This window comes from Alosa pseudoharengus, unplaced genomic scaffold (assembly GCF_046254945.1).
Source record: "Alosa pseudoharengus isolate Yale_2024_CS ecotype anadromous, Long Island Sound unplaced genomic scaffold, YU_APseudo_1.1 YU_APseudo_1.1_scf_18, whole genome shotgun sequence".
Taxonomy (NCBI): domain Eukaryota; kingdom Metazoa; phylum Chordata; class Actinopteri; order Clupeiformes; family Clupeidae; genus Alosa; species Alosa pseudoharengus.
Window position 1 is genome coordinate 28,399,375 of NW_027468650.1, and position 16,204 is coordinate 28,415,578.

Here is a 16,204-nt window from a genome sequence, read left to right on the forward strand (position 1 = left end):
CCAGCGGATTGCCCGGCAGCCGGGTCGTGCCGCCGTGGAGAGAAGGATCCGGGGGCCATGCTGAAAAGACAGGAACCTTTTACCCAGCTTGACGCGATGCGGGAAAAAAAAGAGAGGGAAAGAAAGTAAAAAGAAAGGGAGAGATGGGGAACAGAGCAGTCAGGAAGAGGAACAAAACACCTTCTTTTTGTTCGAGTGTCCTGTAAAATGAAAAGGGAGCGAAATTGACTGCAGTTAGCCACCCTTTCAGAGGGCTTTCTCTATTCAGCCAGCTCTCATCACCCACTGGTTTCTACACAACTTAAGATGAGGCATGTCACATGTCATGATGTTATGTGATGTCCACTAAATGAATTTTGTATTTAGCAATTGCTGAAGTAGGAATCTGAATAAAAGGTGTGTATGCTGTAAAATAGTTTGTGTTTTTCACTGCCCTAGAAAGTGTTCAGTCTAAGAACAACTTTTCAGCGCTTTTTTTCTTTTTCTTTTTTGGTGATTCACAACACTTTTATTCTTGACTTTGACAGAAAAGTATATATATATATATTTCTTTGGTTGTGGGGAGGGGGTGTAACATGTGCGCCGTTTGGGCGAGCCTTTGTTTGTTCGTCCTCTCGTGTCCTTGGCTCAGTGTGCCGAGAGATCTATCAGAAAGCACTTTCAGCATCTTCTCCAGCTCTTTCTGCACTTTTGTGATTCCTCAGGTGTTTTGCCGCACCGCACAACATCATCCCCAAAAAATCCCTCCCTTTTGCGTTCTGTACCTGATTTTCCCTTTCACGTCCCATGTCACTTCTGCATCAATCCACATTACTGAGGGCTCGGCAGGAACGGCAGCCGCATCCGCACTGCCATTTGCATATCCAAATAGAGGAGGAGACAGATTAGTGTTGCCGGCGCACATTAAGAGGCAATATTTATGGGATCTGGCTTCACGGCGGGTTCTTTAGCGCAGCCGCCAGCGTGCCACTTGACAGCTGTCGCTAGCAGTCGAGAGCCTCACGACAGGCAGCCCGGGCTCGATCCGCCGCCTCTGTCACACAAGTTTTGTCTCTAGTGCCACGCCGAGATGTTTGAGGGGTTGTGTGTTTGTGTGTTTGTGTGTGTGACTGTGTGTGTGTGTGTGTGAGTGAGAAAGCGAGAGAGAGCAAGCGAGAGAGAGAGTGAAGTGTGGCAGCTGAAGCGTCGGCGCTCCAAGCCTCTCTGTCACTTTGAGGACCCACGCTTCCCTGTGGTGTCCTGGCAAATAGCCTGTCCAGAATTCCACATCTGCCTTCACTCAGGCGCTTTGTCTTGCAGACATTTATCTATACTGATTGAGAATGTTGCTGCTGCAGCCATGACTGCATACATGGCTTTAACCACGTTTTTGTGTGCGTTTGTGCGTTCAAGTGTACAAGCTGCATTACATGTATGAAGCATATTCTTATCTTTTTTGTACTTGATAACTGTGATAGACCGTTGAATGAGCACAGAGGCCGAAGAATGGAGGTCTAATGAATCACTCTTAGTTTTGCTCTTTTCAATTTCCTTTCCATTTTATTCCTGCCCAGGCAAGCTGAGAGTCCTCTTTGTCCATAATACAATCTGTTTGCTTCTGCTATAATGGGCCAGAGTGAAGATTTGCGTGTGTGTTTGTGTGTGTGTGTGTGTGTGTGTGTGTGTGTGTGTGTGTGTGTGTGCCAGGGACAGGAACTCATTTTAACCATCCCCCAGGTGTTAACTTTAACACCCCCCAGCCAAGTGACAATAATATGGCATTTTCTTTTTCTAAAGGGAGGAAGGCAGAACCTCAGTAGATGAGGTTGGTATAGAACACAGCACTCAGTACATAGTAATTACAGAGCCCACTGGGGGATCTGACGAGGAAAGAAAGGGATGGGGAGGAAAGAAAAAGGAAGAAAAAACTATACAGACTATACAATGCAGACAGGGAGGTTCATTAGGGCTTTCTCATTAAGCCCCCATTACAACGGCTACAAAAGCCACAGAGGCACCATTAAGGAGCAGAAATGATGTCCAGAGCAATTTCATCATGCTTTTCATACACCCAAGTGATGGTTTCTGATGAATACCTCACAGAGAAAAGAAACAACATATGAGCAGGGATTTGAGAAAAGACCTGTTTTTTCCCTGCTCTCATTGTGTTTTTTTAACTATGTAATTTGCTTTTAAAAAACAACTCCTACTGTAGTTATCATTTCAGCTCTGTCTTAATTGTAAAAATGTAGTGTTAGCTTTTATTTTTTAGTGACTGAAATGGTGATGTTTGTGGTTCCTGTGTGTGTGTGTGTAAGCTGTCAGAAGTGTTCAGGTGGAGGCTAATATCCTCCTGTTCTCCGTGTGCTGCAGTGGGCAGCAGGAGGACATTATGAGGCCTCAGCGCCAGGAGCCGCCCGAACTCCTGAAGGCCAGAGGAGGGATTATCCACAATCTCCAAGAGGAAATGAAGACGTTCTCGGACAAGACCACGCCAAAGAGGAATGAGGTACGGACACTGCCTTGTTTTCTTCTTTTATTTTTTTTGTCCTCAGCGCCTTTGATTTGGAGGAAGCAACTTTGAAGTGCAGCTTTAGTTTTTATGATATTGCTTGCCGCGTGCGGCTCAGGATTTTACACATGTTGTGAGTTAGATGCAGTGTCTTTGCGTGTGAATTGTTGACATATCTGCCCTCTAGGCTTCGAATGCCATTTCAGATGAAATACTGCTTCTTCGCTTCCCACACCTCCTTACGAAGTGTTGACAAATTAAAAACACCAGTGTTTTACTATTTGTGGGTTGTGCTGGGACAAATCGAGGAGTTGTTTTTGGTAAACCACATTAATTTGCAATGCACTTCCCGCAACAAACAGTCTTAAATCAACTCAACTCTACTGCTCTTTAAGATTTCAGTATTTATCAGAAAGAAAAGTGAGTGCATTATAATAATTTTTCTCCTCCCTTCAGCAGATGTCTATCTTACCTGAAAAGTGATTTCTAAGATAGCAGTCAGCTCTGCATGAAATTTGGCCTTGGCTGGCACAAATGTGTTATTCAAAATGCTTGCCAAGAAAGCTCAAATGGAAGAGTGCTATCTGTCTCTTTTGGTGAAATGAATGGTCCTGGGTTTTATAAATATGAGTTCCTGAAACATCAGCCTCTCTCTTTTGTCTCGTGTGTGTGTGTGCGTGTGCGTGTGTGTGTGTGTATGCGTGTGTGTGTGTGTGTGTGTGTGTGTGTGTGTGTGTGTGTGTGTGTGTGTGTGTGTGTGTGTGTGTGTGTGTGTGTGTGTGTGTGTGTGTGTGTGTGCGCCCCTGTAGAAGACTGATGCCTTGTCGCAGCTGCACGGTCGTGTCAAGTCTCTCGAGAAACTGCAGGCAGAAAAGGTGGCTGAGATCGCCGATAGAGACGTCACCATCACACGACTCTGCACACAGCTCCGGGTGGCGCAACAGGACACACAGAGCCAGGTGACCATACACACACACACACACACACACGCACACACACACACACACACACCACACACACACACACATCAATGCACACTCACACACACACATCAGCATATACACACAAACTCATGTACACAGTCACACACACACACACACACACGTTAACACAGTCACACGCACATACATGTACACAGTCTCTCTCTCTCTCTCTCTCTCTCTCTCTCTCACACGCACACACACACTTACCCGAATCTGCCCCTCCGACCCTCAGAGGAACCTGTCTACGATTATCTGCCGCACCTCTCCCATCTGACACCACCACCATTCCCATCAGCCTCCAGCAGCAGCCTCACACACACACACATACACACACACGCATGCACGCACGCACGCACGCACGCACGCACGCACGCACGCACGCACGCACGCACGCACGCACGACCCAGTGGGCCGCCACACTGGTCTGTCCCCGATGCTCCGGTCCTTTTGTAATCACGCAAATGGCCTCCAACGCCATGATCTCATGCTCTGTTTAAGTGCGGCAGACAGAGAGGTGATTGATGCCCACTTCCCCTCGTGCCAGCGGGAGGTTGTGGCGGAGGGGTGGCGTTGGCTGTGAGGTGCGTGAGGCCGGATTTGAATATTTCCCTTTGATCTGGAGCTGTCTGTGAAGAGTGAGGAGGTGAGGGATGCACCACGAGCAGTCAGGCCAGCCACAGCAGCTCCTAGACAGGCTGTGGATCAAAAAAACGCTGGGTCCTAAACCCAGCCGGCCATCCTGGAGCTCCCAGACAGGCTATGGACACAGTGCTAACCCAGTCCATGGAATGGACTAAATGGTCACGTGTCACGGCGCTTGGCATCTACTGTGACCCAGCGGAAGGTTCTGGATCTGACTCAAGCCTGCCTCTCGGGCTCAGTGTGGGACAGAGCCGACAATCCAGCTCTCCCATCTACACGCCAGTGCGTTTCGCTGGCCTGGGGTCTTTAGTGGTGAATTCAGAAAGGACATGTCCTGGCCCCCTGGTCTCGTCAGTGGGCCTCGGACCCTCTCCCTGGCCACCCCGGGCAGCGAGCGCCTCAACAACTGTGTGGTTTGAACGAGCTCTGTTTGCTTTGAGAGAAACAAGCACAGCCCCGCAGGCAGACACAGCCGAGCTGAGGCGACTCCAGACTCCGGAGATTATTCAAAGCTTGTGTGTTCACGTCACCAGAAATTGATTCTGACCCACAAATCCAGCACCTCTTTATGTCACATGCTGTAGGCGCGCAGGCGTCTCTTCTTTCATGTCGAGGAGTTTGTTATGATACACACACACACACAAAAGCCTCGTCTTTTATCCGAGTCCCCTAGACACGGGCGCCCCATGTCATTAGTAAGTATGGAAATGCTATTATGCTCCTAATACACCCAAATGGGTTTATCTGGTCAGTGTCTTTGTGTGTGGAGGGAGCGCTGGTGCGCAGAGGCAGCCCTTTGGAAATGAGTCTCTCTGTTCCCCCACAGTGGGCCCTTGCCAAACAGGGAGCCCCCCGGTGCCTTGTGATGCAGCCATCACCTGCGGTGCATCAGCGAGGTATTAAAGAAGCCTCTCTCTTTTCCTCTCCTCTCTTACTCACCAGCAGCTCACTCCATTCTGCCGCTTTGGGGGCCTCTGAGTCACCGGCTTTAATTGAGGAGAGGATTTATCGTCGCCTCCTGAAAATCTAGCAGATAAACATTTTAGCATTGCTTGTGTGTGTGTGTGAGAGAGAGAGGGCAGGCTGGGAAACGGAGGGGAATAATAGCTCTTTGGCCTTAATGCACCTTCTTCTTACCTAACTGCAGGCAGACCTTTTACCACCCATACAATGTGCTTATTATATATAGTATGTGTTTAAGGCCATCCTGGGTGCTCCAGTTCCACTGGCATCGTAAGTACATACATTAAGACCAGGAAGAAGCTTTTATTTGTACGTGATTTAGGCCTCGTAAGTATGCAGTGTTAGGGATAGATAATTCCTCGCATCGTTGTTATTGAAGATACTTGCTTTTATGTATTCCACCTTGTCATATTAGCACTTTCATATTAGCCATCAGCACCTTCAACCACACATTCATGATAATGACAGCAGTGAATCATAGCATATATCTCACCCATGTTTTTTTCTCTGTCCTACAGTACATTGGTACTGTAACCCCAGTCAAGAGATAATGACTAAAAAACTGTTTTCCCCACCATTATGTTGTCGTACTCCACGTATACATATGCCATAACAAGTGGACGCCACACCTTCACTGCTGCAGTCCCAGGTAGCGAACTGAAAGAAAGCGTAAGCAGGTGTTATATTAGTCGAATTAAAGGCTGGCAGGTTCGAGCTGTGCTCTGTGTTATTTAGCAGGAGATTGCACAGTGCCACACATCGGCCTTGTCTGTTAATACTAATAGGGTCAACACTTTGGATGAGTTTTATTCCCCATGTGACTCCGAATGCCAATAAAACTTTAAAAATGCATTAAAAACAAATTTGAGAGCCACAGGGTTCAAAGCAATTGCGCTCTTCACTCTGGAACACAATCCCTTGTGGTGTTGTCCTCCCCCATCCCCTTCTTATTCGAACAACAGGGACCAAAAATAGTCATTTTCCCCAGTTTTGTATATGCCATCCATGAAAAATTAACCTGAGCCTAAAACAAATAAATGAAAACGGCTCAAATCTCTTTGTTTGAATTCCAAGCTGTGGTCATGCCTGATTCAGCTCCCGCTCCCGAGTCTGGACCAAGTGTTCAAATTAATCAAAAAACTATTGATTTGCAGGCTGTAGCACTGCTGTCCGTCTGCATATTAATACTGAAAGCCTTTTCCTTTTTCCTCACACTATTTAATTTCTTTATATGTTCATAATTGATTAATGTTCCTTTGTAAAGAAGAGGATGAATAATGTATTAGCGCAATAGCCAGGGGCTAATGAGAAAATGTTTAATTTGGGTAAATGTAGCTGTGTGTTACGAGCGGCACAGTTTTTGTCGGTGCTCAGACATTAAATGGAGCCACTCCAGAAGCTTGTTGAAGGGAGCGAAGCTGGCACAATCTGGCACAGGGGCTGGCATGATCATTATTACGCTAAAACGCGGTAATGATAATGAAAGATTGAAGAGACAAGCGCTTGATTGTTAGCATCTGTTTTTGTGTAGTGGGGGTTTTGATGAATGCGTCTTAATATCCTGCAGCCCCCCCACCCCACCCCTGACACACACACACACACACTCACTCACTCATTCATACAGTAGTATCACTGGCCAATCCTCATTGAACCTGTGCCAGCGACAAAATGGAACAAATTGAATAAACAGCACTTATCCCTAACAAGGGGGCGTAATTAAATATGCAAATAACCTCAATAATATCATTAACCTCAGCTGTGCACGCGCCACTCAGGAGAGCTTTCATATGAGAGCCAAATTGAGATGCGTATGTGTGTGTGCACCTGTGTGTCTATATGCAGGATCAAAGGAGGTAGTTCCCTTGCACTTATGATCATTTCCTAGACACCCAGCCCAGACCTGACCAGTTTGATTAGTGTCTGAACTGCAGGCTATGTCTGTGCTTGAAGCTGTATGTGTGTAAATGTGTCTGCACATCCCTATGAATATGAAGCAGGCCCCTAGCATTAGTAGGTATAAGAGATCTGTAGAATGCCCATGTGTAGCTCCTCTAATGCTTCTTAATCAGACAGGATGTATTTATTGTGTGTGGTTTTATGTTGTGTGTTTGCGTTGCCTCTAGGCTATATCTTTGTTTGTAGATTAGTTATTTCTTATAAATCTGTGGAAGTACATGTGTCTGTGTCCTTAATTTACACGTTTGTATATGTGCATCTGTGTGTACACAGGTTTATTTTGATCGTTACTTGATTAAACTATTACAAGTGTCATATGTGCACCTGTGGCTGTGTGTGTAGTATGTGTGCTGTTACTTGTGGCACCGTGTGTGTGTGTGTGTGTGTGTGTGTGTGTTGTGTGTACGTGTGGTTACTTGTGGCAACATGCATGTGTGTGGGCCCCACTGGCACATTATGCGAAGCATATGCTGCGCCTCCCACTCAGGGTGGCAGTGGGGAGGAGCCACTTAGAGCTCTAATTGGCCGTTAATGTGACACACTGTGATAAGCTAGTGGGCGCAGGGGGAGGGTGTTTACCAGGACGGGCCTGTCACCATGCCAAGACTAGTTGGCACTGCCACGCTCTACTCCGCGCTGGCGCACCTCTCCTCTGCCACCCCAAACAGCTGTGGAGGCACTGGCAGCTAAGCCTCTGTTGTGCTTGGTTAAGAGCTTTAATTTATTTTTATTTTTTTTACGCTCAGGAAGCGGGTAGGGGAGAGGGAGAGGGAGTAGGCCCCAATGGTTGTGAAGAAGAGCTGATGGTGTTTGCATCATTGTTTCATTTGATTGCCGTATCTCGCGCTAAGCTCTATGTCACGTTATGATGGTAATTGGCTTTCTTTTAAATTTGATTCATGTTTCTCCATCTCAAAATCTGTAGTTTCTTATGATTCTGTTTTGTGTCTTATAAAGGCCCGGTTTTGAAAATGAATAGTTAGTGGCCTAGAGTGATTTCCCCCCCCCCCCCCCCCCCTTGTAAACATTCTTTGGCTTATAGTCATTATTGTCTAATTAAATGTAGCGTGCTTACTACCGGGTGCTTATTGCAGCAAACACACACATTTATGGAGATAAGTGTACGTGCCAGGATTGCGTAGGGCTGTGGTTGCTGTGGACGGGGATATTGAATCCTGTTGAAGTGGGCAGTGTTTATTTAAAGACTCTGTGCAGAGCATCCCTTAATTGTGTACTGCGTTTCCTGGAGTTCTGCAGAGTGATCATTATTCAGTCAGAGGATATGAAAGAGACAGTGTTCATGGGTTCGGCAGTGGCGGAGCGGCACAAAGAAAAGAATGCCGAGCCGTTTTGAACTTGAAACCACAGCATTTGACATTTGTTATGAATGGCCGACTTGAAGAAAAAAAAAAAAGAAGAAGCAGGAAAGAAAAAAAAAAATGCTGCTCAAACAAGTTGCCTTTGTTACTGGGAGACGGCGAGAAAAAAAAAAACCCTGAGCTGTGTCACTACGACAGAACGGAGGACTTTCCGATGCGGTTGGCTCGTCTCGGTTTGCCTGAGCCCCAAGTGTGACATATGAAGTGTGGTGTCGGAACCGCAGGCATTTACTTAAAGACGCTACGCCTTGAGCAGGCGCAGAGCAGAGCCGAGAGGCTCTGGATTTATGGCTTACAGGAACACAGTCGCATACTGGGCTAGCCGTCGCCACACGACGAAGACCACAGTAAACACCAAAGTATTTTACAGCCTCGAGTAGCACTGTTTGCTTTCAGTTCGGGAGCAGTAGGACATGATGGTCTGGTGCTGTTAATTGCACAACGAAAATGTTATCAAAATACAGTTTGGAAAGAAAATATAAATAAATTCTAACTCTATAGTTTCTGACTTTGAATTGCAAGTATCACCGTGCCTGTTGATGGGGAAAGACAAAGAAAGTGATAAAGTCTGACGTTGTTTAAGACACCCACCTTCATTACCTCGTAATGGTGAAGGCATGCTGAGGAATAACATTTACTTTTCAAGGTAGCTAATAAATCCCACGTAAGACCTCACATCTCTGCTAAAAAAAAATGAAATGCTAAGTAGGAGCCGTGAAGGTGAACTCAAAGTTGTGAGGGAACGTTACTGCGAAGTAGCCACGATCCCAGGCCCAGTTTACACACCCGTCGGTGATTAAATGGCCGCCATCGAACTTCACTTTTCTCCCCCCCCCCAATGTGTGCAGTGGCACACACATGTATGCACATGTACACACACACACACATACACACACACGCGCGCTGGGGCTTCATCAGTTCAATCTTGAAGAGTTAGCATGATTTAATCCCATTTCTGTAGCTGGGCAGCGTCCTCACCAGAGTGGACTTTGCATAAGAAGTGTCCATTACTCCGTCTAATGGCCTCATGTGCTTTGAATGGAGCCCGGGGCCTCTGCGTGGCAGCTTGGGGGTACGCACCAACATGGGCCTGATGGGAGTCCAACGCCACGGAAATGATAATTCATCAAATTCTGCTGATGCGCCGTTCCCATGCCCTTGCCTTATTGTGCAGAAATGAATTAGATCCCTAATTGGAGTGCTACCGACCATCAGAATTGCTAATAGAATTGTCTGGTCTAGGCTAGTGGGGAGGCTAAAATAGGGAAACAGATTATTTTGAAAATGTCTGCTTACTGTCAAGGTAAAATGGGAGTATCAGCTTTAAGTTACGTTACGCCGTTCACCATGTAAATTCTTAATAGTTTCAGATTTAGCTTTAGGGCTTTGTCAATATTGCCTAATGATACACAATTCCATAAGCTAGTCTTGACAGCTGATGGGGGCATGCATAATAATGTATAATGTGTAATTTAGTTAGTTGTTAGTACTCATAATGGCTGTCTTTGCCCAGTTTGTCATGTTACCATCTGTCTCCATACCTACAGTACATGACCTAAGCTGTTGATGCAAGATTGTGTTATGACTTCTAAATGTGAAATGACTACATTATACATTATGACAGCTATGCTGAAGATGAGTGACATAGCTTATCATCCGAGGTTGATTGTATCAGGTGGTTAAAGGTGGAACAACTGATGATACCACTATGAAGGCACATTTGTATAATTTTTCCAACCTATAACAGACATGAGTTACATTTTTGTGAGTGTAAAGCTAGTAGGATTCCATTCCTGAAATTGAACCAATTGCCCTAGCAATTGCCCTTGCCTCTGCAGCAAAATAGTAGGATATTATAGCATATTTCAGTTTCTCGTTGTCATCCTGGGAAGGGTGTGTGAATGTGTTGGGGAAGCAGTGGGGTTTTTATTATGTCTTTATGTTACGGCTGTGGGCTCAGCCCCGCCAATCATTACTGGTCATTACTGGATTTCTCTCCCTGGGGTACTGGGCTAGCCACCTGAGGGACGACCCCTTGACCACTCTGAATCAATCATTAATGCCAATTTAGACCCAGAATTGACCATGACCTGCAAAGTTTGGCGTGTGTTTTGTGTGAGTGTGTGTTTCCTCTTCTTCCACATGTAGATCGAATTCACACAAGGTATTGTGATAAAGATGAATTGCTCTACATTTTTCATGTGTGTGTGTGTGTATGTGTGTGTGTGTGTGTGTGTGTGTGTGTGTGTGTGTGTGTGTGTGTATGTGTGCGTCTGTCTGTGTCAGTAGCTTATCATAAACACTCCTTGGTGCTCTGCTCTGCATTTTTGTGCTGGTTTTGTTATCAGGCATAAGCATTGTAGTTATGAAAGAGAAATATTACGGTCCCTTGGAGTTAATGAATACTTTCATAAACTATCCTCTCAGCATGAATGTTTTAAGGCGCTTGTCATAACACTCACTTGCTTGCACATGACAGCTGGCATCTGTTACTGCAATTTCATCCTGAATATTTTATAAGTACCTCTCCAAATCCGTCAGAATCACAACGAAAAGGGGGCCTCCACTAGTGTAATGCAAGACATATTCACAAAAGCATCTTTATCTGAATGCTTGTGTCAAAATAGAAATAAGACCAGTTTGAATATGGAGGTCAGACGTTTTAAATATATTAAAGTGTCATCTACAATACTAATCTGGGAGGATATGCATGGATGTTTTTCTTTAGGTTTTCATGGATTTTTTTGTTAGGAAAACATGAACAGCACTAATACAATGAATTGGACATGCTTTAATTTGTGACAAAGTAAAAGCTAATATTGCTGTCAGTCTAAAACCTGTGATGCTGAATTCAGAAGAGCAGCAAACCGACTTAGGCCTGTATGTGATTATGTGGTGAGATTGAGCTTTCTTCATAGATGGGTCACTCACTCTTGACCTTGTGTGCATGGACAAGGTAGCTCACCATGGTAACCTGGGTCCCTGGGCTTCCAGGAGAGTGGATCATTTTAGCCTTCTTCATGTTCGACTTTTATTGGCTGCACAATTGAAATGTCATGCTTGGTGGACGAAGAAGCGAGTCATTTCTTCCACGTGATTAAAGCAGAACCTGCAATATAAGGCAGTATAGCCAGCTTAGATCGGGAAACAGAGAGGGGAAAAGCATTAAAAAACATCGGGGAAAGATGCATTGAAGATTGTATACTTGTATGCAAACAAAGCTGTCTTGTCAAAATGTGGTAGTTCTTTGAGTTGATCTGAGTGAGTCCTTTGTGAACATATATATATATATATATATATATATATTTAATTATATATACATACACACACACAGTATATATGGTTGGATTTTCTTTTTAATAAGCACCTGATGTGTCGTATCAAACGTGCGGCAGATGCGGAGAAAACATACATACAGCTGATACAGCTGATATGGCTCATATGAATATTAATGACAAAACCAATTACCCCTGGGGTGTGTTGTTGAGAGCTTAGCTTGGCTGACGCACTCCTCACCTCTGTTACTGTGCCATCAGCAAGAAATCCCCCCCCCCCCCCCTCCTCAAGGCTTTTGGAGGCTGATCTATGCAGAGGTAATTTCCTTAAAGATGAGGTCTGTCCACTCCGTAATAGACTTGGCCAAGTACTGCCCAACTGCCCATGATGAGCCCGGTCAAAAAGATGCCAGCAGGGACAGACCATGGGACATAACATTTCCACATACGGGTTACTGTGCTGACACAGTTTGAAATAGAAACAGCTTCCTTGTTTGTGTTTCTGTTTAATGTTATTTATGTAATGCATCTCTGCTTATGTACATGTATTTTTAAGTGGATTGGAATTATTTATATTGATAAAATCTCAATTTATTTTCTGCGTGAATTGCGGGGGCATATTTTTTGTACATTTACCCAGGTGCGGATGGCGGAGTGTGGAGTGTGAGAGTCGGAGTGTATGAGTGCTATCTCCGTGGACAGAGGTGAACTCCACTCACTGGAGAGTGGTGATTGGCCTGGGCTCTAAGCACTGCCTGACTTAGAGCTGATATGTTACTTAGTGCCACACAATGCCGACCGCTCAAGATTAAGTTAGATTAATTGATTGAACTTTGAAGGAACCCGTCGAAGACGGAGGGAGGGGAAAGCTGTTCGTTTCTTCATTTCTCTATTCGGAGTTGTGTAGGCAGGGATTGCTGCCTGATTTGGACTATCGACTTCTCAGACCACTTCAGGAAGCCCCCGTCTCTCAGATTTAAATGTGTGACTGGAGATTAAAGAAAGGTGAAAAAGGCTACAGAAATGAATGTGCTGATTGAGAACTTAAGAACCATCTCCAAATATTTATACTTACTGTAGGTAACTCGCTTGAAAGCAAGAATGAAATTAAGAGTCTGTAGTCAGGTCAAAGTAAGATATGAGAGTGTAACTGTCATTACTGTGGATGTTTGAAAGTTTGCGCTTCAGTTGAATGACGGGGAGTGTAAGGGCCTTGAGATTTGAATTATGGATCTGGCATATTTTATTTGAGTGTTAACAGTGATAATTGAAAGACATCTGCATTGATTGGCCTTCATTTGTTTACAGCTCACTTTAATTGCTTTAAAATACCATTTGTCTGCTTTATGTCGTATCGACAGAGGGCTATTGATTTATCCGATTTTGGATTTGTCCTGTCTTTTGTACATAAAATTCGCATATGTTGTTCAAATGGGAAATAGTGGCATCGATTTCCTTAACTTGAGCCCAAATGCTAAAGATTTTCGGATAAGCTTTCTCATTACTTAAGCCGAAATCAATAAGGAAGAGCATCTTTTAATGAATGAGTGGTTTGCACACTATGCTGCTGAAATGGGGTCCTGCTCATCCACTGCCTGGCCAATCGATCATCAAGGTTGCTTAAGTGAGGTCCAATTGGTTGACATTGTGGTTTCTCTTGTGTATAAACTCTCCAGAAAAGCAAAGAGCTCGCTCGCAGACAGAAGATGAGAATCTGGTCGCTCGGAGAAAAAAGAGACATTTTGGCTACGGTGGTAAGGAGGAAATGACATCGTCCGACGCACCCAATCAATGTCCCCTTTAATGCTCACTTCCACTTCCAGTTCTCAGAAACCGTTTGAGAATATCTCACAGATTACGTCTGTTCTTTAAATGTTCAAATATCTGTGAAAAGCCTTGTCTTTGCTGCCAGTCTTGTGATGAGTGAAACATTCATAATTCATTCTCTGCCTAGAGTAGCATCTCACTTGCAGTCAGTGTGTGTATCAGGTGTGTGTTGGCCCCTGTGTGTGTGTGTGTGTGTGTGTGTGTGTGTGTTAACGCGGGAAGAGTATTTTCCTTGTGTGTGTGTGTGTGTGTGTGTGTGTTTCCTGGTCTTCAGAAGCATGTGAAGCTGACAGAGACTGGCCTGCTGAATGCGAGACGAGAGAAGCACATGAGGGACGAGGAAGAGGATGAGGAGGAAGAGGACGAGGAGGTGGCAGTTGAAGTGGCCCAGCTGTCAGCTCAGCTCCAGCAGCTTCAGGCCGAGCTGGAGAAGACCAGAAGCCATCATGTACCTGCCACAGGCCAGGTAATGCACCGCTGCACGTCCCAAAACACACACACACACACACACACACACACACACAACCTCTATGCCCTTCCAGCGTCTGTGCATTCAGTCTAATTATCACACTTATACCCGGAGATATAAGTATGTCATAGCAGAGCTCCAAACACCATTCCCCTGTAAACTATTCACACCATCCCAACTGCATCTGTCCAACGGCCTTTCTTTAAATTAACACTTCCTTTATTTAACTCTTTTTTGCATCACAGAAAACCCTCTACCTATGTGCTTACAGGGATTAACTCGCAAATCCACTGGAGGTGTCAAATTTTTTATTTTTTTTGGGAGGAAGGGGGGGTCATAAATATGGAAGACGCATAAGTTTCAGGGCTGGAAAAGAATCTGAATTTTTTTTTGTTGTATGTCCTTTCGCCGTGTAAAGTTTGCTTTAAATGTCAAACATTAGCATATGAACTTTTAAATGAGCTTGTTTGCTCAGTGATAGAGACATGTAAATACAGACATTGTTGGGTTGGCAGAGGTTTTTTTTTTTGTCTTTTTTCTTATTTTTTTTGTCTTTTTCTATATCTGCTCCTCAAAAACCTTAATTAAAAAGTGGCTTGGGATTGCGGCTGGCAAAATTCTGAGATTGACTGGCAATATGGAATGACGGAGAGCCGAGCTCTGTCCTGAATATCGGCTAGTTGAAATGGAAATCATCCTGGCTGTCTTGATTTAGACCGACGTGATTGACAAGCATCACTCCCAATATAAAACTCCCTTCATGCATTATTCAGACTCTTACCTTTCCCTTGTTGTGGAGGCTGTTTTTCCTGGGCTTCCAACGTGTGAGCGAAGCCTTGCAGGTGGAAGGCATCAGAGTCACCCGAGAGAAACTATGATCACAAAGAATAGTGGGGCGCTGGAGGTTTATCCTGCATTGTTTTTTGTCTTCCGTTTTTTTTTTTTAGAGAGAGATGAGCACACAAAGATGGAAATATTCACAATATCTATTTAGAAAACAAATAAAAAACAAACAAAAAAACAAATCAACAATAATTCAGACCACACTTGTGCTGCCAACAAGAATACGGTTGGATTGGCGGTATTTTGTTATTTCTAAATTCTTCATTCCGTTTCTGAGCGCTCAGTTTCTGGGCACTGTTAATGTAAACAGGAAACAGGAATACATAATGCAAGTGTACCTGTGCAAGTGTGCTCCGCTTCTTTGGCCTTTTCCGGTTCCCTATGTGATTTTGTGTGTATTTCCAGTAAAGATTACAGCCTACCAGCGCAACAATACCTGAAGCCGTACATCATCTGCTAAATGACAGGTGGATTAAGACAAGACAAAGGGACAGAGGCCCCAGACATCCCAAACCCAGTATTTAATTATTCCTTCCTCTGTGTGGAGCAGAGGAAACAGGGGTAGGGGAAATTACATTACGGTGCCTATACCTTCAGTATATAAAAATGATTTAACGTGTACCTCGCTTTCAGCATCATTGAGTAGCTGTAATGTGCTGTTCCCTGCTTGTCTCTCCCCGACTCCTGTGCCTGTTCTCGCTCTCTTTTGCTATGTAAAGCACAAGCAGTTTAGCAACGGGGGAAGTTTTAAAAATAACCTCCCAAATTACCTGTAGGGAATTTTCTAGACTGACATGATTTGGAGACCACCACGGTGAAAAAAATAAATAAAATAAAAATACATCGCTTGCATGATAAACAGTGAATCTGATCAAATCGTACAGTAGCATAATCATGTTTGTAGCACTGAATTATTTAACCTTTGAATGACCCGACAGAATGCCAGTGCCCCAATCACAAAGCCTAATTGAATCTCCTTTGTGGCTCGGAGACTGATAAAAAAATAAAATTGAAGGTGAAATATGTATGCGCCCGAGCCAAGTGCTTTATGAATTGCCTGGGCTGCTATTTCTGCCTGTCTGGGCCTCTGCATGAGAAAGGATGCCTTGAGTTCTTATTACTGCCCAGCTCCTTTGTGGGATATTCCTAAAGGATAATCTGATTTATTTGCAATTTTCCTTTAAGCCTCTTAGTGTTTACTTCTAAGATTAATATTTTTTCTGTATTATTAATATCCATCCATAATTATGACCAATATGTGTATGTTTGTGTGAGGTATGTTGTTTTCTTTTTTTTTGTGGAAAAAGACTGAATTCCTTAGAGACTGCTGTGGTCTGTGAAATGGACGGATGGTTCTCTGAATCTTGATAGAGGGG

At 44.3% G+C, this 16,204-nt stretch overlaps 1 protein-coding gene across 1 annotated transcript in view; it reads left to right on the plus strand.

The window, feature by feature from the left end:
- Positions 1 to 16,204, plus strand: part of LOC143131519 (uncharacterized) — a 125,678-nt gene that overhangs the window by 16,024 nt on the left and 93,450 nt on the right. Inside the window, exons 5-8 of the mRNA XM_076291165.1 lie at positions 2,353 to 2,488; positions 3,301 to 3,450; positions 4,356 to 4,529; positions 13,791 to 13,982. Coding sequence (XP_076147280.1) covers positions 2,353 to 2,488; positions 3,301 to 3,450; positions 4,356 to 4,529; positions 13,791 to 13,982 — 652 coding nt within the window. The remainder of the gene's footprint in view (positions 1 to 2,352; positions 2,489 to 3,300; positions 3,451 to 4,355; positions 4,530 to 13,790; positions 13,983 to 16,204) is intronic.